A 21,370-nucleotide genomic window follows, 5' to 3' on the forward strand; every position below is an offset into this window, starting at 1 on the left:
GGTTTTGGCTATTACAAATTGTGCTGCTAAGAACATATGTGTACACAGATCTTTTTGGATGGATATGTTGGGTTCCTTAGGATATATCCCCAGGAGAGGAATTGCAGGATCATAGGGTAGGTCTATTTCTAGCCTTCTGAGAGTTCTCCAGACTGTTCTCCACAGAGGTTGGACCAATTTACATTCCCACCAGCAGTGTAGGAGGGTTCCTTTGACCCCACACCCTCTCCAGCATTTGCTGCTGTTACCTTTTCTGATGTTTGTCATTCTCACAGGAGTGAAATGGTATCTCATTGTTGTCTTTATTTGCATTTCTCTGACAATCAGAGACTTGGAGCATTTTTTCATGTGTTTCTCAGCCTTTTGGACCTCTTCTGTGGTGAATATTCTGTCCATGTCCTCCCCCCATTTTTGGATGGGGTTATTTGTTGTCTTGTTGTTGAGTTTGGCAAGCTCTTTATATATGTTGGTTATTAAATGTCGGGCAGTACGCCAGCTTCCCCCTACTTATCCCTGCGGTCTATTTACATAACCAGTTTCCTAGGAACTGCCCTGCCTTCAGAGCATTGGTTTAATCCCCACTGGTTCATCTCCACCCCCTCTCATAGTCACCCTGATTTCCACCAGTCTCTTTTTGCTCCACCCTCTCTACGTCACATCCTGTTTCCACCCTACTTGGGGAGTATATATATAGCTGCTCTTCTGTTTTAACACACTTGGGATTGCCTTCTGGCTCCGAGAGTTCCAGAGTCTATCTCCTGTGATGCTAGCTAGCTCGGCACGAGTTCCTGATCCCTCTCCCACATAGCAGCCTAGGTTGGCTCCAGTTGAGTTCTCTCCAACCCAGAGAGCACTTGCTTGGGAAGAAGCACCCTCAGGCTCTCCCGGCAATTAAACTCTTGTCTGATGTATGGCATGTAAAGATCTCCCATTCTGTGAGGGGTCTCTTGGTTTGGGTAGTGGTTTCTTTTGCTGTGGAGAAACTTTTTAATTTGATGTAGTCCCATAGGTTTATACTTGCCTTAGTCTTCTTTGTAATTGGATTCATTTCATTGAAGATGTCTTTAAAATTTATGTGGAAGAGTTCTGCCAATATTTTCCTCTAAGTATCTGATAGTTTGTGGTCTAACCTCCAAGTCCTTGATCCACTTGGAATTTACTTTTGTATTTGGTGAAATACAGTGATTCAGTTTCATTCTTCTGCATGTTTCAACCCATTGTTTCCAACACCATTTGTTGACGAGACTCTGCTTTCCCCATTTAATAGTCTGGGCCCCTTTGTCAAAGATTAGATGTCCATAGGTGTGGGGGCTCCTTTCTCCTTTTTTAAAAAATACATATTTTGTATTTATTAATAAGAATGATGGGAGGAGAGAAAGAGAACCAGACACCACTCTGATAAATGTACTGCCAGGGATGGAACTCAGGGCCTCATGCTTGAAAGTTGAGTGTTTTATCCACTATGCCAACTCCCAAACCACATCTACTTATTTATTTGATCAGGCAGAGAAATTGAGAGGGAAGAGGGGAAATTAGGGGCGAGGGAGAGATACCTGCAATATTTGCTTCACTGTTTGTGAAGCTAGCTAGCCTTCTGCAGGTGGGGAGCAGACGTTGGAACCCTTGTCTTTGTGTGCTTAGTCAGGTGTGCCACCACCCAGTCCCCAAACTTTCTTGTTTTTCAATCTGTACTCATATTGCTTTAATCTCATTTTTTCTTCATTCTGACTATTCTCTATCCTTCCTTCTCAAGAATGTTTTTAATTCCTGCTTCTTCAGATAATTATTATTTCACCAGTCACATCCCACCTGCTTTGTGATCTTGCTGCCTCTTGATAGTTTCTCTGCTGCCTTCTTCCCCACCCTTTGAGAGATAGGAACCATTCAGGCAAAGATTGTAGGAGAACTCACATCAGTAAAAGGAGTTCCATTTCAGGAGTTCTCTGTCTATTGCATGGCAGAAATGGCCAACCCATATAAATGTGGGTAGAAGTCTATTTGCCAGATAGGATGGTATCCAAGACTAAGGTGCCCCTCAGGACAAAGCTTTTCAGTCAGGTGTGTTTGTTGGGGAGCAAGGGGGAAGGCATTGCCTCTGGGACTTGGATCAAGTTCACGGATCCACAAAACTGGGAACTGCAAGGGTGGAGGGAACAACACAGGATGGAAAAGCCCCTGAAATTGACCAGCACTATTTTTTCTAAATATATTTTTTATTTATTATTGGACAGAGACAGAGAGAAATTGAGAGAGAAGTGAGACAAGAGAGACACCTGAAAACCTGCTTCACTGCTTGTGAAGCTTTCCCCCCTGCAAGTGGGGACCAGGGGCTCGAACCTGCATCCTTGTGCACTATAATGTATGTGTGCCACTGCCTGGCCCCACTTTTTTTTTTTTTTTTTTTTTGCTTCTGACAGGTCAAATAAAGAGTTGTTTAAATTCCAGATGCCAAGAAACTCCTTTGTCAGATCTGAGGCTTCTGTGTTTAGAGTTCAGGAGTGATTTCTAAGACAGGCCCCTTCAAAGTCTCAAGGTCTCTTAGCACAACTCAAAATAGTTACCATCCCAAAATAGTCTTGCATAGAAATCCCCCTTGTTTTTGCACTAGAAGCTGAGAATCTCCAGTAGCCTATACATTTGGTTACTTGGCTACCAAAGAACAAATGTGACTCAGGATCATAAACACCTATTCCTTTTCCAGACAGTCACTCTTAAATTTCACTCAGTGTTCATACTATTAATGACCCGCCCGACGTGTGTGCAAGAGCAGGCTTGGCAGTGGTGCACCTGCTTAAACACACATATTACCATGCATGCAAGAGCAGCTTCAATACTCTACAGCAAAGGGTTGCAAAGTGCCAAAGTGAACTGGACAAAGTTGGGCCTTAGGTTTGGGGGGAGCAGGGTCTGCAGAGACAGCTAGGTAACGCATCTATAAGATAACCAGGCCCTGTCTATCTGAGCTTATTTTCAAAGGAATCAGGATTCCCATGCTTCAGATGCCAAAAAACATTTGATCTACTCACATATACCTACATAGAATACTGGGCTATTCTATCCTTTAGCAAGACTAAAGTAGTCTGGTTTCCCCTAGAGCCCAGCCTTGCTCAACTTGTGCTCCCTTATCCACCTAGATTCCTAGAGGTCAGACATTTAGGCTTTCCCTTCCTTGTTCCTTTTCAGTCCCTGCAGTCTGGCTCCTCCCCAGAGCTCAGGCAATGTTCACGGTTGAGGGAGCAGGGTCTGATGGTGAAGAGTCACAGAATGGCTTGACCCTTTGCTGGAACCCAGTTGTACAGGGGTAGCAATGCTAGTGCAGGGTTCCAATGGGCTAGGTGACTCTTGAGCAGGGAGGAGGGCTGGGTGGCTCTTGCTGCAGTGAGCTGCAACACTGTCTGGCTTCTCAAAGCGTTTGCCACAGAATTCACAAGGGAAGCGCAGGGCAGCCTCTGTCTCTGCATGCTTGCGCCGGTGCCAGTTCAGGGAGGCCTTCTGACGGCAGGTGAACCCGCAGATCTCACACCTGAGCCAAGGACAGCATGGGAGGGAAGGAAAGAGCCTCAGCCTGTAGGTTCCTCCTGCTCCCACCCACCAGGTCTCCTGATAAATGCCCCCACCCATACTCCAGCACCTCCTCACTCGCTTCTCCACACTTACTGCAAGGGCTTCTCTCCAGTGTGGATGCGCCTGTGGATGACTAGATTGCTGCTGGTGCGGAAAGATCGGGCACAGAACTCACAGATGTAGTCCCGGGTGTCTGAGGGTACATACGGGACATCCCAGCATCCATCTACCAAGCTATGGCCCCTCCTGTGCCCACCCCACCTGCCATTCTCCATAAGAATACTGTTCCAGGGGGTGGGGCTAGATAGCATAATGGTTATGCAAAGAGACTCTCATGCCTGAGGCTCCAAAGTGCCAGGTTCAATCCCCTGCACCACTATAAACCACAGCTGAGCAGCACACTAGTTTAAAAAATATATATATATTGTTCTACTGAGCCTCCATATCACAGATTTCCAAAAGTTCCTATGAAGTTATCAGGAGCCCTGTGGTCATAAGCTGCTAATCCATACTCCTCTTTATTCCCTGAACCTATCCTACCTGTCCAAAGTCACTCTTAGTAGCTCTCCTCAGCCTTCCATTGTTGTATTCACCTACAACCACACCTCAGGACCTCAGTAGAGAAGACATCGTTACTTCCTATGGCATCCTTCACACCTTTATTCTGCCACCACTCTGTTCAGAACACACGCACACGCACACATACCTTGTAGTCATCCTCATCAGTCCTGTAAGTTCCACAAAACTCTTGCTCCATGTCTTTTTCTGAGTCACTGTTCATGTTGTCAGCTTTCTTTCCTTCTTTTTTTTTTTTCAAAATTTATTTCTTATGGTCAGTTTTTTTTTTCTTTCATGTCTAGCACTCCACTCCTCTTCCCTGATCTAGTCCCCCACCCATCTCTGCTGTTACTCTGGTTCATGCTCCATCACTACCCCACACCACCAGAGACTCCTATCATGTCCTGCTATAATAATTTCATGACTCCATGCTGCCAGTCCATTAACTTCCCACTGTGTGCACAGCCCATTCCTCACCCATTTCTATTTCCAGAGCCATCTTTGTAGCCTTCCTTTTCACTTACACTACCAACTCACCTGCTCTTCTTCTTCTAGCGTTTGCCCTTCTTCTGTAGCCAGTCAACAGCGTCAGGTTGAGCCTGATGTAAAGTTTCGAGACCTCCTTTTCTTTGCCTCAACTCTATCTGCTAAGTTAAAACCCAACAGTGCATGTGCACTAAGGGGGTGAGGGTAGAAGTACAAACCACTCCTCCACCACCACTGTGGTCTTTTCTTTCATTTGCAGCCATAAGCTTTAAGGGTGGCCCCTGACATGCCTCTGTATTTCGTTGGTCAGCTCAATGTTCCATTCTCTGAAGTCCAGAGAGCCATTCACACTGTTTTGTTTTTTTTTTTAGTATTTATTTATTCCTCTTGTTGTTTTATTGTTGTAGTTATTATTGTTGTTGTCATCGTCATTGTTGGATACGACAGAGAGAAATGGTGAGAGGAAAGGAAGATGGAGGGGGGAGAAAGATAGACACCTGCAGACCTGCTTCACTGCTTGTGAAGCGATTCCCCTGCAGGTGGGGAGCCAGGGGCTCGAACCAGGATCCTTACACCGTCCTTGCGCTTTGCGCCATGTGCGCTTAACCCGCTGAGCTACCGCCCGACTTCCCACACTATGTTTTATTGCCAAGACCACCAGTGGTCTCAGTTTTCAAGTCACCAAGAAGAAACCAGAAAAGCATGTACACACACACACCCCACACACACACATTTCTGTGCCCACGTAAGTGAAAACCTCTCATCTTCTGTGGGTATCCTCCAACTGCCCAACACACTCCTCACTCACTCACAGTTTCTCACCCCAGCATCTTCTCTGTGGGATCAGATCCACATCCATCTCTATGTGTTCTGAGCACATTACTAAAATCTGATTGCTTTTTTTTTGCCTCCAGGGTTATCGCTGGGGCTTGGTGCCTGCACTATGAATCCACTGTTCCTGGAGGCCATTTTTCCCCTTTGTTGCCCTTATTGTGGTTGTTATTGTTGCTATAGCTATTGTTGTTGGATCGGACAGAGAAAAATCAAGAAAGGAGGGGAAGACAGAAATGGGGAGAGAGACAGACACCTGCAGACCTGCTTCAGTGCTTGCAAAGCGAACCCCTCCTGCAGGTGGGGAGCTGGGGGCTTGAACTGAGATCCTATGCCAAACCTTGCGCTTTGTGCCATGTGTGCGTAAACCTACTGCGCTACCGCCCAGACCCCTAAAATCCTATTTCTTTGCTTATCTTCACAGTAAAAATTCCAAACTACATGCTGTCTTTACTTCCTCAGCTCCTCTCTGTTTAGAACACATTCCATTTTGCCTACCCACACACTGCCTGTAGATGCAGACAGGTCTCTGTTTCTCCTTACACTTAGGCATCTGCTCAAAGTATTTCCTTTTCTACAAGAGCAAAACTCCTCCCTTGTGTACTCCTTTCTCGTTTTCACATCTCCTCACAATCTTATGTCACTAGAGCAGAGGGTGGATATCTTGCAAGGTAAGGACTGCCTACTTTGTTCACTGTTGTATCCCCACACCTAGATCAGTGTCAAGCAGGCATATGCTCAACACACAGGCTGAACAGCAGGATGAGTGTGTGAGTCCTTCCACAGAGAGATGTGAAGAGACCTACAGATAAGAGGTGATTAGCTCCATGTGAGGGAAGGTCAAGGGACCCTCAGAGGGAAGTGAATAAACCCAGAGAGAGAAATGACAGGACCCATAGAGAGGAGAGATAGCATCTCCACTGCTCACCACTGTGCAGCTTTACATGCTCCTTCAAGTGTTTCTTAAAGTTGAAAGATTTTCCACAAGCTGGCTCTGGGCAGGAGAAGGATTTTTGGTGGATATGTTGGTACTTCTTATGGTGCTAAGGATGAAAGCAGTTGGTCTCTTCAGCAGCAGTACCACAGCTAACCCAAGAGGCAGACTTCTTTGCCCCTTCCTCAACACCCCCCCCCCAGCAGTTCTTCCTGTCACTGTCAATTTACAATGTCCTGGCCAATCATCACCTACACACGAGCACCCCAGTTCCATCCCCTCTTGACTGCTGACTATTCCTTCACCTATTCTGTCCTCAGCTTCCATGATTTTACCTCCTTGCCACTCCCAGTGCCCTAATCAAAGTATTCCTTTGGTGATACTTCTGGTTCTCCAATCATAGCTTTGTTGTCTGCTGGAGATAGGTCCACATTTGGATAGATATATAATTATCCTCTTTGACAGAAGTACTAATGCACAACATTGCCTAGATTTCCTACTTCTTAACAGTTCACCAGGAGTTAATTTTGCATTTTACCCTTATTATCTCTTGGAAATACTCATACAAACATGCTGTTTTTCTCAATCTGAGACATTTTTGAGAGTAGTGTGTTTTCCAACCTTAATTCTCCAAATATGTATTTGTATCTAATATCTAATCTTATTTCACATCCTAATTCACTAAATTGCAACGGGTTAGTCTCTTCTCCACAATCCTACTCTCTTATACTTCATTTGCTCCAAGAACCTGTGCCAATCTTCAAAATACATTCATCTATGTTTGGACAGTGCTGTGAAATGATGTCAGCCCAGAGCTTTGCCACCACTTGGAAGAATTTCCCTATTTCCTCTTACAAATCCTGTTCACCCATACCTCACCATCCCTTGGGTCTGGGTTCTCTCCACAGCCTGAGGAAAACTCTGGCTGACTTCTGCACTGGGGGTGGGGTGGGGAGACTTCCTAGTTTGTCTCTCAAAGCACTCCTGAAGAGAAGCTGGGCTGTTTCTCAGTCTTTCCCATGCTAGGACTTCCCATTCAAGCTAAAATATGGGTGAGTGTGGACTAAGAGACCCAACCACTACTACACGCTAGCCGAGGAGCCTTGAGTAATGCTTATTCTATGTTCCTTAGTTTCCTTACCATAGGGATGTTATTAAGATCCAAAGATTTGATACATCAAATGCTTAGAACAGTCAGCTACGCTGTCACCTCTCCGTGGTCCTTGGAGAGGCCATGTATTAGCAGGAGTGACAGCTAAGGTTTTTTTTTTTTTTTTTTTTCTCATTCTGATTTAATGACTATTAACTGTAGGGAAACTCTATGTACCCACTACAGCTCTTCTTTTTTCCTGACTCTGAATTTTACACACACACACACACACACACACACACACACACACACACACACACACACACACACCTCAGCTGCTTTGGCCTTCAGCCCTTTTCTACCCCAATGGCCACAAAGGACCCAGTCTATGACCCTCACATTCAAATACTGCCGGTTGGAGAAGATCCTTCCACAGCCAGGGAAGTCACAAGGCAGCAACTCTCTTTTGGCAGCTTTCCTGGGATAAAACAGAGAGGAGCATGCAGGTTCTCTTCTGTCTCCCACCTCTTGCCCCTTTCCCAGAAGCACACTTCCCCAATCCTACCTAATTCTCTTGGGGATGATCTGTGCAGTGTCAGTGTCCTCATTCCAAGAAGAAGCTAGCGCCAATTCAGCCTGATCCCCAGGGCTATGGGTAGCAAAAAGGGAGCAGAGGGTCTGGAGGCAGGGTGACATCCCAGGGTACTCCACCCTTTGCCTCAGCCATCAGTTTTACCTTGCCTGAACTTCAGTCTGTTTGGCTTCTTGGGAAGTTCCACTGAGGTCTGGCTGTATCCCAACTTCCATGGATAAATGAGCTCCAGAACCCGGTGAGGAGGTTGATGATGATGGCACAATCAGAGGAGTGGAGGGAGCTACTGTGGTGGTGGGTATCTTCCCATCTTTAAGTGAGTGGGTGACAGGGGGAGGGGGCGTCCTGGGGGCCTCTAGATCACTGATGAAATAAGAATGAAGGGAAGGCATTATCTCCCTGCCATTGAATCAGCCCCAACCCCAGTCTCCACAGTATGAAGATGCCAAACTCAGAGCAACTCTATCCCTACCTCAGGTGCTCTGTCTACACTGACATTCAAACCTAACTTTACCCTTTTCCACCCAATTGAAACCCTTCAAGTCTTTCTGGTTTCTCCAAAGCCCATCCTGTCCCCCCTGCCCTGCAATCTGGAATCTGCAAAGCTCTGGGTGCCCGCCCACTGTCACCCTCCCTCCTCAGGCTCTACTCAGGCTCCCTCCCTCTGCCCCCAACTTGCTCATCTGGGGAGGAACTATATGTCCATGGACTGGCATCACTGAGCATCTCCTCTTCATCCTCATCTTCTTCCTCGCCTTCTTCTCCTGGGGGCAGGAAGGTCTCTGGTGAGGGTGTCACTTCCCTGCAAGTCCAAGGAACACAAGCCTAAGGTCTTTTCCCCTCATCCTCAGTGTCTACCCAGGACTGTTCTCTCCATTTCAGCCCCAACCCCAACCTCACCTCAACAACCTGGTCTCCTGAGTCTTCTCATCATGCCCACATTCAAGATCTGTTGGCACAAATAGGAAGTCAAAGGGGAAGGAATTTTAGCTGAAGAAATGAGGACAGATGGAGTTCTAAGGCCTTTGGTGTTGGGAAGCTTAGAAAGGAGAAGGGGCAGAGACTACTGGAATCTGGAGAGTGTATTTGATTTCAGAATTTAGTTAGAGTTTATGCCCTCACATGGTTCTGTATTTTGCTTCGTATACTGAAAAATACATTTGAGGATATATTTCTCTATCAGCAGAATTTTCCCACTGAAAAAAAGGATCATTTCTAGAGAAGAATGTTCTGTGTTACAGAATACAGACAAACTTTTCTGCTCCCTTTTTTCCACTTCTTTTTTCCAGCTTACCTGTAGATTCCTGCTTTTCTGGGCACCAGCTTCTCCTAGCAGTACTTGGAAGGGAAACAGGCTTAGGGTCCTCAGGAGATGTGAGGTCTGAAGAGGGGGCCCAGGAGAAGGTGTGGCCAGCTGAGCATTCCCATACAAGCCCCCCATCTTGGCTTCTAGGTCCCCGAAGCCCAGGCACCAGGCTGCACTCTCGGCTGTGAGTATGAGACAAGAGCACCAGATACTGCAGGCCTTTGGGGGGCAAAGGCTCAGGACCTGGGGGGATGAGGGCTACAGTCAGGATGAGCTGGGCGGTTACCTAGCCTCCCCATGGGAAGCCATACCCAAACATCCCTGTCGCTTCAACAACTTGGGTCCCCTGTTTAATTGGTCAGTCTTCAAAGCCCAGACCTCCAAGGTCCTGAGACATTACTGCCTTCTTCATAGGATGTATCCTTAAACTACCTCGGGCTCCCAAACTTTCCAACTTCTTCCCAAACTCAGGATTCCCTATAGTCCTACTCCCTTTAAGCAGGTGTTCTGATATAATAAACCCATGGCTAACATCATCCTTGATCTGATCTGGCAATAATTTTTAACCACTACTATTCAACAGTCCTGAAAATTCTTGCTAATCAGCCAAGAAATAGATATGAAAGGAACCCAAATAGAAAGAGAAGAAATGGGGGCCAGGTGGTGGTGCACCTGATTAAGTGCACACACTACAGTGCACAAGGACCCAGGTTCAAGCCCCTGGTCCCAACCTCCAGGGGGAAAGCTTCATGAGTGGTGAAGCAGGGCTGCAGGTGTCTCTCTGTCTCTATCTCTATCTTTCCTTCCCCTCAATTTCTCTCTATCTCTATCCAATAATAAATAAATAAAGTTTAAAAAAAAAGAAAAGGAAGAAATTAAACTATCACTATTTGCAGATGACATAATATAGAAACCCCTAAAGACTACACACACACGCAAACACACACACCGGGGTATTTCTCTATTGCACCATTCCTGGTAGCCCCTCTTTGCCCTTTGGTTCTCAGATTCCTACTCAGAGCCATTCCTTACCTACCTGCACAAAGCACACAGCCTGAAGAAGTGTACCTAGAAGGGGTACAAGAAGCAAATCAGTTCAGGCACAGTTGGTCAAATAGCCTCAGCTCTTAGGAGGCTAGCCCTGGGGCTGGGTGATGGCACACCTGAGTGAGTACACATGTTCCCATGAAAAGGACCTGGGTTAAAGCCCCCGTCCCTACCTGCAGAGAGGGAAACTTCAAGAGCAGTGAAGCAGTGCTGCAAATATCTTTCTTATATTCCCTGCCCCCCCCCCAATTTCTCTCTGTCCTATAAAATAATAAATACAGGCAAGGAGGTGGCACACCCGAAGATGTCTGTCTTTCTCTTGTCCTCTCTTATTTTTTTTAATTCTTTATTTATGTATTGTATATAGACAGCCAGAAATCGAGAGGGGAGGGTGAGTCAGAGAGGGAGAGAGACAGTGAGACACCTGCAGCCCTGCTTTACCACTCGCAAGGTGGGGGACTGGGGCTGGAACCCAGGCCCTTGTGCATTGTAACATGTGTGCTCAACCAGACGTGCCACCACTTGCCCCCTTTTCTTTCCTATCACCTATCAATATTACTGTCCTACCAGATTTAAAAAATATATATAGAAAGAATAAAATAATAAATACATAAAAGTGGCGAAAGTGGCTAGCTCTTATAGGACCATTACTCGTTGTGGACCAAAAATGTCTGGAAATCACACACGTCATCCTTACAGATGGGAATGAGCTGCAGGCCAACCTGGGGCCCGCAAGTTGGAAGCCCGTCTCCCCCCACCCCCCCCCCCAGAGCCCCGGCCCCTAACCGGTCCAGCAGGAACTTGGCGAGCTGAGAGTGCAGGGAGAAGCCCAGCTGTTCCTTGAGGAGGCACCACTGCTCCATGTGGCCGCCCAGGCGGATGCGACACTTGCTGCGGCGCGCGTCCAGCTGCCGCCGCTTCTCCCGCCGCCTTCTGGAGGCTTCCACCACCGGGGACGCCGCCATGAGCCCCAGAGCCTACAGGTTGACGGGGGAAGACACGGGATCGGATCCGGGCTTGGCGGCCAGGGCTCTACCTGCTGGTGCTTGGTGGTGACAACCAGTCCAAAAAAAAAAAAAAAATCAGGACAACCTTGACACACACCCCGCCCAGTGCGTGTGTGTGTGTGTGTGTGTGTGGGGGGGGGGGGTTGCTCAAGTGCAGAATTGTTGCTCTGGGGAAAGGGCATCTTTTTTTTCCCTTTTAATCAGAGAAATTTCAACTGGAAATAGAGCATGGGGTGGTGGTGGTGGGGAGAGGAGGTCAGGCAACATATTTCATCGTGAGGGGGTCGTGGGCTTTTAGTGGGTGATGCAGGGAAAGATCGAATGCATCGGACACCTTTTGCTCAGCAAGGTCGCTGGGGATGGTGGGGACCCGAAAGGAGACCCGCTCCCCCGTACCCCTACCCCCATCCCCACCCCATCCAGCCTCAGGCTGCCCTTCTTCAAGCCTACAAGGAGCAGATCGAACCAACTGCAAAGGCAGAGCGCCCCGGGCACCCAGAGCGCCCGCCCCGGCCCACCCCCAGCAGGGCCTTACCTGTGATTCCCCTCCCTCCCCTCCCCGACTACTTCTGCGCCTTCTCCCGCCTCGTGAGCAGGCCCCGAGAGCTACAGGAGAGCTGGGGCCCACCTCGCGCGCTCCGTCGCCGTTTCTCTTTTAAGAGGAACCCGGCCCCCCTACGCTTCTAAGGCTCCATCCCGGAACTGGGACTGGGGCCTAGTGTGGGGAAGAGTGAGACAGACTAAGAAGCAGGGCGCGCGCCTGCGCATTTGTGCCGCACAGTGCCTGCTGGGAGTTGTAGTTTCCACCCAAGTTGCCCACGGGCTTCGTGGCGAAGGTTACCCATAAAGGGCTTCCGTGCGAGCGCCTGCGCAGTGAATGCCTGGCTCCTGTGAACCTGCCCGGGCCCCTCCCGCCTGCGCGGGACTGTTTTCTCTGCAATCCCAACTTTGTTCTTTACCTTTATTAATCGCCACTAACAAGCAAGCATACGCTGCAGAATCAGCTACTTTTGGTCCATATTCCCAGAAGGATAAAGAATAGGGAACCTTCCAATGGAGGGGATTGGGTACAGAACTCTGGTAGTGGGAACTGTATGAATTGGACCCCTCTTATCCCACAATCTTGTCGATCACTATTAAATCACTACTAAATAAAATAAATCAACAAGAGGGCAGGGGTAGATAGCATAATGGTTATGCAAACAGACTCATGCCTGAGGCTCTAAAGTCCCAGGTTCAATCCCCTAGACCATCAGAAGTCAGAGCTGAGTAGTGCTCTGTTATAAATAAGTATACAAACAAGAGCCCTTCTATTGTTACGGAAAATAGATAAACACAGAGTGCACACTCTCCTGATTTACCCTATGTAGATATTTTAATCTATATGCCTGGTGGAGAATTGTCTTTACTTTGTGATATGGAGACATATAGCCTAAGACTACATTTCCTTTGTGCTCGCTCTCCTGGCAGTTAAGCTAATAGGCCCAAGACAAGGTTGCTTAAAGGTAAAGATGACAGGCTCTAACATACAAGTCTACATGTACACATATGCAAAAGTACATGTTCATAGGGGCATTATTCACAATAGCTAAAGTTGCCTAAAAATAAGCAACTTGTGGTATGCTCAATTGGATTAATGCAGAGTCACAAAAGGTATGAAGTACTAATAGCTGGTACAATATGAATGAAATCTCAACATATGCTAAGTAGGAATGGGGGTGGGAGTAGATAGGATAATTGTTATGCAAAGAGACTCTCATGCCTGAGGCTTCAAAGCCCCAGGTTCAATCCCCTGCAGCACCATAAACCAGAGCAGAGCAGTGCTCTGATTAAAAAAAAAGTAAGAGAAAAGAACACACACATACACACACACACACACACACACACACACAAACATGCTAAGTGAAATTAGTCACATATATGAAATGTCAAAAAAAAAAAAGGTAAATTCATAGAGACAGAAAGCAAACTGGTGATTGCCCTGCACTGAGATAAGTGAGGAAGGAGTGCTATGAACCTTTGTGACCCATTGTGACAGTAAACCTCCCCCCACCCCAGTTCATAAGTGGAAACCCTTACCCCCAATGTGATGATATTTTAAGGTGAGTCCACCTTAAAAGTTTAAATGAATCTGTTCTTCTTCTTCTAGCGTTTGCCCTTCTTCCGTAGCCAGTCAACAGCATCAGGTTGAGCCTGATGTAAAGTTTCGAGACCTCCTTTGAATCTGGAGAGGTGGCAGTCATTGACTATGTGGGTCATAGTCTGTCTGTAGCCGCAGGGGCAGTTCGGGTCGTCTCTGGCTCTCCAGCGATGGAACATAGCGCGCACTGGCCATGGCCTGTTTGATAGCGATTGAGGAGGGCCCAATCATAACGTGCTAGGTCAAAGCCGGGTTGACGCTTGCAGGGGTCTGTGATGAGGTGTTTGTTCTTTACCTCAGCTGACTGCCAACTCTGTTTCCAAGAGACTGGAACAGAGAAGTTCAGTGTAGGCGTAGGGGACCAGATTGGGTGACTAGACGTCAAGCATTGGACAGGGTGGGCGAAGATATCCGTGTATATTGGCAGGTCCGGTCGAGCGTAGACGTGGGAAATGAACTTAGATGATGCCGCATCCCAACGAATATCTGGCGGGGCGATGTTGCTAAGAACTGGCAGCCATGGAACCGGGCTGAATGAATCTGTAGTAATTATCAACACAATCTGAGCTAAGACAGGAAGTAACGAGTTAAGGGTTATCTTCATGGAACACTAAAAATATTTCAGGACTTAGGTGGAGGTTTCATGACATTGTGAATTTGCTTAAATACCACTTTGAATGGTGAATTTTGAGAATTCTAGTTCACTTCAAAGAATGAGAGGTTTGGGGGCCAGCCATAGCGCAGCTGGCTAAAGCACATGGCGCAAGGACCTGGTGTGGATCCCAGCTCCCCAACTGCAGGGGGTCTGCAGGTGTCTGTCTTTCTCTCCCCCTCTCTGTCTCCCCTCCTCTCTGTCCTATCCAACAACAATTAAAATAAACAAACACCAGAACAACCAAGGGCAACAAAAAGGGGGGGAAACAAATTAAAAAAAAAGTGTTCAAACAAAAACACTGAATCGCTGCCATTAGTGCCACACCAGAGATATGATTAAATTACACACACACACACACACACACACACACACACACACACACACACACACACATCTTCCAGGTGATATGTGATTACTGACAATGACCTGCCGTTAGCAGGAATCCTATCAGGCCAATTTAACAAGAATCCTCTCTACCCTTGATGTCTCCTCTGTCATCTTTCATCCACGGATCACTTCACTCCATCCTTTAGCTACAAATCTGACTTATCTTTGCTGTATTTGGAATTAAGCCCCAATTTCTATTTTGAGACCTTTTCCAGTAGTTCTTGAATGAAATCCATTTGTACTGCTTTAACTTCTGTCCTATTTTGATTCGCTTGAACACTAGGTGTCCTTACAGTGGAGTGCTTAGCAATGTCTAGCAGACCACTTGGGCGGATTGTGTGATTCTGTGTGCATCATTGACTGACATCTCTTAATTTCGCTACTTTACAATTCTGTAGGAATCAGAGATTAATTTGTAGGAAGTCAATAGTAATGCAGTCAGTGACACTTTCTGTTAGAGGCCAAAGATTTCCAGTTTTATAGCACCACAAATATACTTTGTCAACAGTTGATATTGATTTCTTTGGTAAAAACAGAAAAAATAGCTCTGTGGTAGAGAGCATGACTGGGCTGGTAAGATGTGCCTGTCACCTGGGAGGGTAACTACCTTGCCATATGCATAACACAAGTTTGAGCTTCTCCATAACACTTGAGAAGTTTCTGTGCTGTGGTGTCGTTCCTTCTCTTCCTCTTTCTCTGTCTGAACAAAGTTGGCCAGAAGAGTAGGAATGTAAATAATAAAATTGTAGCCATATACACCACAATTTATATAGCCCTTATGATATCAGTCTTCCATCTAGTAGCTATATCTGTTTAATGTTCCTTTAATTTTTTAAATATTTAATTATTTATTCCCTTTTGTTGCCCTTGTTGTTTTATTGTTGTCGTTACTGTTGTTGTTGTTATTGATGTCGTCGTTATTGGATAGGACAGAGAGAAATGGAGAGAGGAGGGGAAGACAGAGAGGGGGAGAGAAAGATAGACGCCTGCAGACCTGCTTCAACACTTGTCAAGTGACTCCCCTGCAGGTAGGGAGCCCAGGGCTCAAACCGGAATTCTTAGGCTGGTCCTTGCGCTTTGCGCCTCTTGCGCTTAACCCTCTGTGCTACAACTCCACCCCTGTTCCTTTAATTTTTAAGTTTTTAAATTTTATTTATTTATTAGAAGTGTGTGTGGGGGGAAGAACCAGAGCACCACTCTGGTACATACAATGCTAGGGGTAGAACTCAGGACTTCATGTTTAAGAGTCCAACAGTTTATCCACTGCCCCACTGCCATACCTCCCGGAACACTTGGTTTCTTATTTGAAAGCAAAATAAAAAAAAAAAAACTTAATCTCCTTTGAATTGGTCATTATTTTGTACAGGGTTTCTCATTCTTGAATTGAAAAGAACTCTCAAGAAGGGTGTGTGATTTGCATGAGCCATGTGTTTCACTTCTCAATAATTATTTTGGCAAAAGCCACTTCACTGAGGTCTTACTAGTATGATCCAATGGGCACAACATTGGAGCTGTGTCCAATTTCTTTTCCTCAAATCACCCCCCCCCCCCCCCGCAAGACTCAAATTAAGACTCCAGTGCAGTGGGACCCCGCACCCTGGAAGTAAACTTTCCCTGAACGAGTATGTTCTTTTTCTTTAACAAAATAACTTTATTATTATTATTATTTTTTAACCAGAGCACTGTTCAGCTCTGGCTTATGGTGGTGTGGGGGACTGAACCTGGGACTTTGGAGGCTCAGGCATGAGAGTCTTTTTGCATAACCATTATGCTATCTACCCTCCGCAAAATAACTTTTTCTATAATGCTGATTGCCTATTATATCTTAACCGGGCTGGGGAACTTGGAAGAAGAGTGGAGCTTGAAGGATAGGTATGCCAAACACAATAAAGGGAGAAAGTCATAATAATGAAAACAGAACCCCAAATAACAACAATCATCGGTTATTTATGGCAAAGTTTCTTTTCTTTTCTTTTCTTTTCTTTTCTTTTCTTTTCTTTTCTTTTCTTTTCTTTTCTTTTCTCTTTCCTCCTTCCTTCCTTCCTTTCTCTCCCTCCCCCTTCCTTCCTTCCTCTCCCTCCCTTCCTTCCTTCCTTCCTTCCTTCCTTCCTTCCTTCCTTCCTTCCTTCCTTTTCCCCCAGGTGCATTTATATATTATCTAGCAGGGGTTTCTCCAGAGAGAACAGGGCGTGTGTGACAGTGACTGGTCTCCGGGGTGCGCAGCAGCCTTAAACTGTTTCGATATTTTCTTGCCTTTGCAGCAGGAGGAGGCTGAGTAGTGGCCACAGATCGCTCCGCTTCTCTAGTGGCTAAATTGTATTCAGGGTTTGAACGAGTAAGTTGTTTCAGTCCTGTTTGCACTGTATTTACAACGAGCTGCTGACGTGGAACCTGTCAGGAGACTATTAAGATTGCTGGTCTAATCAGAAGACAAAACAGAGGCAGTGAGACAGACACCATATGTAAAAGAAAAGACACAGAAAGTATTCAGGTGTCAGGATGGCCGAGTGGTCTAAGGCGCCAGACTCAAGGTGCTCACCTTGCCTGCGGGCTTTCTGGTCTCCAGTTGGAGGCGTGGGTTCGAATCCCACTTCTGACACGTTCCTTTTTCCTTCCTTGTTCCAAAGAACTTCAGAATCTTCAGGCAGACCTTCACTTCATCTTTTTCTAGCGAGCGCCAAAGCTCAGATTTGATCCTTAGTTGCGTTTCTTCGTAACTTTATTTTTCGTATCTGTAGCGGCTGCCTGAGTCCTTACGGCAGAAGACAGAAAAGGTTTCGTTTCCGAATACTCATCCAATCAAATTTAAGCACAGCTTGCACGTCACACATTCCACATTATGTCTAACAGGCTAAAAGAAAGCTCACTGTCACTTCCCTGGTGGTCTAGTGGTTAGGATTCGGCGCTCTCACCGCCGCGGCCCGGGTTCGATTCCCGGTCAGGGAATGTTATCTTTTCTCACTGAAAAACTGCTGGATGTGCTTTCAGTGAATTCAAACTGCGGAGTCTTTACAGAAAGATGTAGCTGCTAAAGAGGAAAGGCCTGCTTAGCACGTTTTGCTTGATGCCTGCAAGGCAATAGAATCCAGCAATGATTGTTGTCAAAATCTGCCCCATCCAAAGTACATTTTTTTAACTTTTGAAAATATATTGAAAACTAAACAGAAATATGTGAGTGACAATGATTACTCTGTAGATATGAGACTGACTGATAATTTGTCACATTTTCTCGCTTTCTGGAGAAAAAGAGCTGTCTCACCCTTTCCCCCCATTTCAGAGCTGCAGGAATTATACTACTTCCTGTCACACTTAGGAAAAAGAACTTTAACAAGCCAGTTCATAATCAAATTTCCTCCAACTGTTCCGCAAATACTTTTGAGGCTAAATTTTTTTTTTACTCTAAGGATTTTCATTGCCTATTTTTAAATTGTGATGTGTAGAAAATAATGCGTATTCATAATAAAAGACAAAGCATTTATTATAAAATGGATACATGAAATATGAATTCAAATTCAAAACAAATAAATTTGTTTATTCTGTAGTATATTTTACTAATAAAGACACACTTGAGTCCTATCTTAACATTATTACAATAGTCTCAACCTCTGTGCCTAATTTGTTATTTTCTTTTTTTTTCTTTGTTCTTTCCCACTCTCCCTCAAGTCCTTCCTCCCTCCCTCCTTCCCTTCCCTCTCTCCTTCCCTCCCTCCCTCCCTCTTTTTAACATTCTTCTGTCATTGACAAGGCTGTTGGTGCCTCACTGTTTTGTGCTGACTTTTTCAGAGGCAAAAAATGCCACAGCACTGAAGATTACTCCAATGTAGTGGGGACCAGACTTTTTTTAAAAAAAATTTATTTATAAAAAGGAAACACTGACAAAACCATAGGCTAAGAGGGGTATAGCTTCGCACAAATCCCACCACCAGACCTCCAAATACCATCCTCTCCACTGATAGCTTTCCTATTCTTTAACCCTCTGTGAGTATGAACCCAAGATCATTGTGGGATGCATAAGGTTGAAGGTCTGGCTTCTGTAATTGCTTCCCCTGCTGAACATGGGAGTTGACAGGTCCATCCATACTCCCAGCCTGTCTATCTCTTTCCCTAGTGGGGAAGGGCTCTGGGGAAGCGGAGCTCCAAGGTACATTGGTGGGGTCGTCTGCCCAGGGAAGTCTGGTTGGCATCATGTTAGCATGTGGAACCTGGTGGCAGAAAAAAAGAATCAACATATAAAGCCAAACAAATTGTTGACTAATCATGCTTTCTTTGTATACTCTTTTGAGGATATATACTGTTGGGAAACATTTATATCAGATATACCTAAGCCACTACATAGCAGACTCTTTCTATTAAGCTATCTGAATATTCTTCACACACAGCTGGGGTAACAGGCCACAGTTTGAGGGCAGCCAAAATTCTAAGACATTTAATGTCTTTTTTTTTTTCTCTCTTTTTTTTTTAAACCAGAGCACTACTCAGCTCTGGCTTATGGCAGTGTGGCTGATTGAACCTGGGACTTGAGAGCCTCAGGCATGAAAGTCTCTTTGCATAACCATTATGCTATACCCCCAACCTACATTTAACATCTTAACCTGTGCTATGGAAGAGGGGTTTCAGTAGGTAGTGATTAGTATGCTGAGTTTAGTTTACTGTCTTTTAAGTCAGTTAGCACAACCTATGTTTTAAGCATCTTTAGGCATTTACCCCATTGTGTGTTCTGCTTCCCACCCAAACCTAACACTCTGAAACTGAAATTCCTGACGCAAACCTTGTTTATAAAAGGACCCTATACCTGAAGGGAATATCTGTATGCTGGTCAACTCTCACTTCTTTGATGGTATAAATCAGTGAAAGGATACCTCTAGGCTCTTAGTAAAGACTCAGAATTCTCTTGTCTGTCTGAGAATCTTTTGGGTATCCTATGTCTCCAGCACCAACCATGATTATTACATAGGTAGGGTAGTCCTATACATACATGTTTATCTATTGCCCTGTTTGGGGCAAGGTGCTCTGGAAATATGTGTTGACAATGAATTGTGCTGTCTCTGGGGGAAGATTTAAAACCTGTAGCTATTCTTGTCCTTGGGGTCTTCTCCGCCTTCATACTCCATGTTCCAGTCCTGCTCACAGATACATTGCAAGGCCAGTCTCGGCAAAGGAGAAGGCACCCGTCTGTCCCTGAATCTGTTCCTTTTAATCAGTTCCTTACAATTTCATCACATATTCCAGGTTTACTAGCAAGATCCAGCCTAGACTCTTGCTCTTGGACTTTTAGTTCATCCTTGCTCTCTCTCTTACTCACCACAGCACTTTCATATTTCTCCCGCCTCCTACTTAGAACCTGTGTGTCTGACTTTAATGAATTTTTACTGCATGCACACACATTTTAAGCCCAACCTTTCTTCACTGTTCAAATGTATCCAACTCTCTTTCCTTGAAGTGAGAAAGTTTAATCTGTTCCACCAGGAATCCATAAATGTGGGCCATAAAAAGAAGTGGGTCAGTTAGCATAATAGTTATACAAAAAGACTTTCATGTTTGAGGATCCAAAGTTTCAAGTTTCTTTAATTCCCCCATATCACCATAACCCAATGTTAATGTCTGGTACATAAAATAAAAAATTAAATAAAATAAATTAAATAAAACAATGTATAAAATAATGTATAATTTCACCCTATCTCGGCCCCAAGAGAATATGGTACTCAATGATGGCTATGGCTCTTTGCCTTATTTTATTTTATTGTATTTATTTTTGTATCATTGTTGTGGTTATTATTATTGTTATTGCTGTTGTTGTTATGGGATACAACAGAGAGAAATGGAGAGAAGAGGGGAGACAGAAAGGGGGAGAGTAAGATAGATACCTGGAGACCTGCTTCACTGCTTGTGAAACGACTCCCTTACAGGTGGGCTTGAACCCGGATCCTTAACGCCAGTCTTTGTGCCACCTGCCCTCAAGCCACTGCGCTACCACCGGACTTCCACCTTATTTTATTTTTTTAGAGAGAGGGAGAGAGGAGAGGGAGAGAGGGGAGGGAGAGAGGAGAGGGAAAGGGAGGGAAGGAGAGAGAGGGAAAGAGAAAGAGAGAGAGGGAGAAAGAGACAGAAGAAGAAGAAGAAGGAGGAGAAGGAGAAGGAGAAGGAAGGAGAAGAAGGAGAAGAAGGAGAAGGAGAAGGAGAAGGAGAAGGAGAAGGAGAAGGAGAAGGAGAAGGAGAAGGAGAAGAAGGAGATAGAATCACATCATCAAAGCTTCCTTAACTGCAATAGGAACTGGGCTCTAACCTGGGTCATACACATGACAAAGCAACACACAATACAAGGGCTCTTTGTCTTGCTGTGGAGTGCTCTGGGGTGTTGGGCTAGAAAATATCCAGAAAGTGAATGGTCATAACTTGTCCCTGTCATTTTTTTTTCTTTCTTACTTTTTTATTGGATAGGTCAGAAAGAAATTGAAAGGGGAGGGGGAGATTGAGAGTGAGAGAGAAAGACAGAGACCTGCAGACATTCATTGCTGATGAAGCATCCTCCAGCATGTGGGGAGCAGGGGCTCAAACTCAGGTTTTTGTGCTGATCCCTGATCATAGTATTGTGTGCACTTAACCAGGTGTGCACCACCGCCTAGCCCCGCTCCCTGCCATGTTCATGAGTTTCTAGAAGAAGTAAAAATTCATTCACAAAATTATAACATAACAGGGGTATAAATTCCCACCATTCCCACCACCAGAGTTCTGTATCTCCATTCCTTCCATTGGAAATAGCAGTAGTTTTCCCA

The 21,370-nt window shown here is 45.4% G+C and overlaps 1 protein-coding gene, 1 long non-coding RNA gene and 2 other non-coding genes across 9 annotated transcripts; 2 read left to right on the top strand and 2 right to left on the bottom strand.

Annotated features, from left to right (window-relative positions):
• Positions 1-2,670: 2,670 nt before the first annotated feature.
• Positions 2,671-17,329, bottom strand: ZNF692 (zinc finger protein 692). Of its 6 annotated transcripts, none has more exons than XM_060181388.1 (12): positions 17,137-17,329; positions 11,195-11,385; positions 10,398-10,429; positions 9,350-9,604; positions 8,956-9,004; positions 8,735-8,857; positions 8,200-8,418; positions 8,029-8,112; positions 7,863-7,941; positions 6,368-6,482; positions 3,658-3,757; positions 2,671-3,523 (listed from the first exon to the last, which is right to left on the bottom strand). In XM_060181388.1, exons 2-12 carry the CDS (start codon positions 11,371-11,373, stop codon positions 3,223-3,225), a joined length of 1,536 nt encoding a protein of 511 aa, XP_060037371.1. In that variant the 5' UTR covers positions 11,374-11,385; positions 17,137-17,329; the 3' UTR covers positions 2,671-3,222. The 6 variants fall into 6 exon arrangements, with proteins under 6 accessions (XP_060037371.1, XP_060037362.1, XP_060037381.1 ...); XM_060181379.1 differs by having other exon boundaries at positions 11,195-11,444; positions 17,137-17,328; XM_060181398.1 differs by having other exon boundaries at positions 9,350-9,543; positions 17,137-17,236.
• Positions 4,428-6,361, bottom strand: LOC132535505 (uncharacterized). Its single transcript, XR_009547296.1, has 2 exons — positions 4,742-6,361; positions 4,428-4,659 (listed from the first exon to the last, which is right to left on the bottom strand). It is a non-coding gene; the product is annotated as an uncharacterized LOC132535505 (long non-coding RNA).
• On the top strand, positions 17,091-17,196 carry TRNAL-CAA (transfer RNA leucine (anticodon CAA)). Its single transcript has 2 exons — positions 17,091-17,128; positions 17,151-17,196. It is a non-coding gene; the product is annotated as a tRNA-Leu (tRNA).
• A 142-nt stretch (positions 17,330-17,471) lies between the features above and the next one.
• On the top strand, positions 17,472-17,543 carry TRNAE-CUC (transfer RNA glutamic acid (anticodon CUC)). The gene has a single exon. It is a non-coding gene; the product is annotated as a tRNA-Glu (tRNA).
• Positions 17,544-21,370: the final 3,827 nt, after the last annotated feature.

The sequence above is a fragment of the Erinaceus europaeus genome, chromosome 2 (assembly GCF_950295315.1).
Source record: "Erinaceus europaeus chromosome 2, mEriEur2.1, whole genome shotgun sequence".
Lineage (NCBI taxonomy): Eukaryota > Metazoa > Chordata > Mammalia > Eulipotyphla > Erinaceidae > Erinaceus > Erinaceus europaeus.

Coding starts and splice junctions, on each gene's coding strand:
- ZNF692 (XM_060181388.1), bottom strand. CDS start 11,373: ATGGCGGCGTCCCCGGTGGTGGAAGCCTCCAGAAGGCGGCGGGAGAAG. Junction 8,419..8,734: donor TATAGTTCCTCCCCAGATGA/GCAAGTTGGGGG, acceptor TTATTTCATCAG/TGATCTAGAGGCCCCCAGGA. Junction 7,942..8,028: donor ATCATCCCCAAGAGAATTAG/GTAGGATTGGGG, acceptor GTTTTATCCCAG/GAAAGCTGCCAAAAGAGAGT.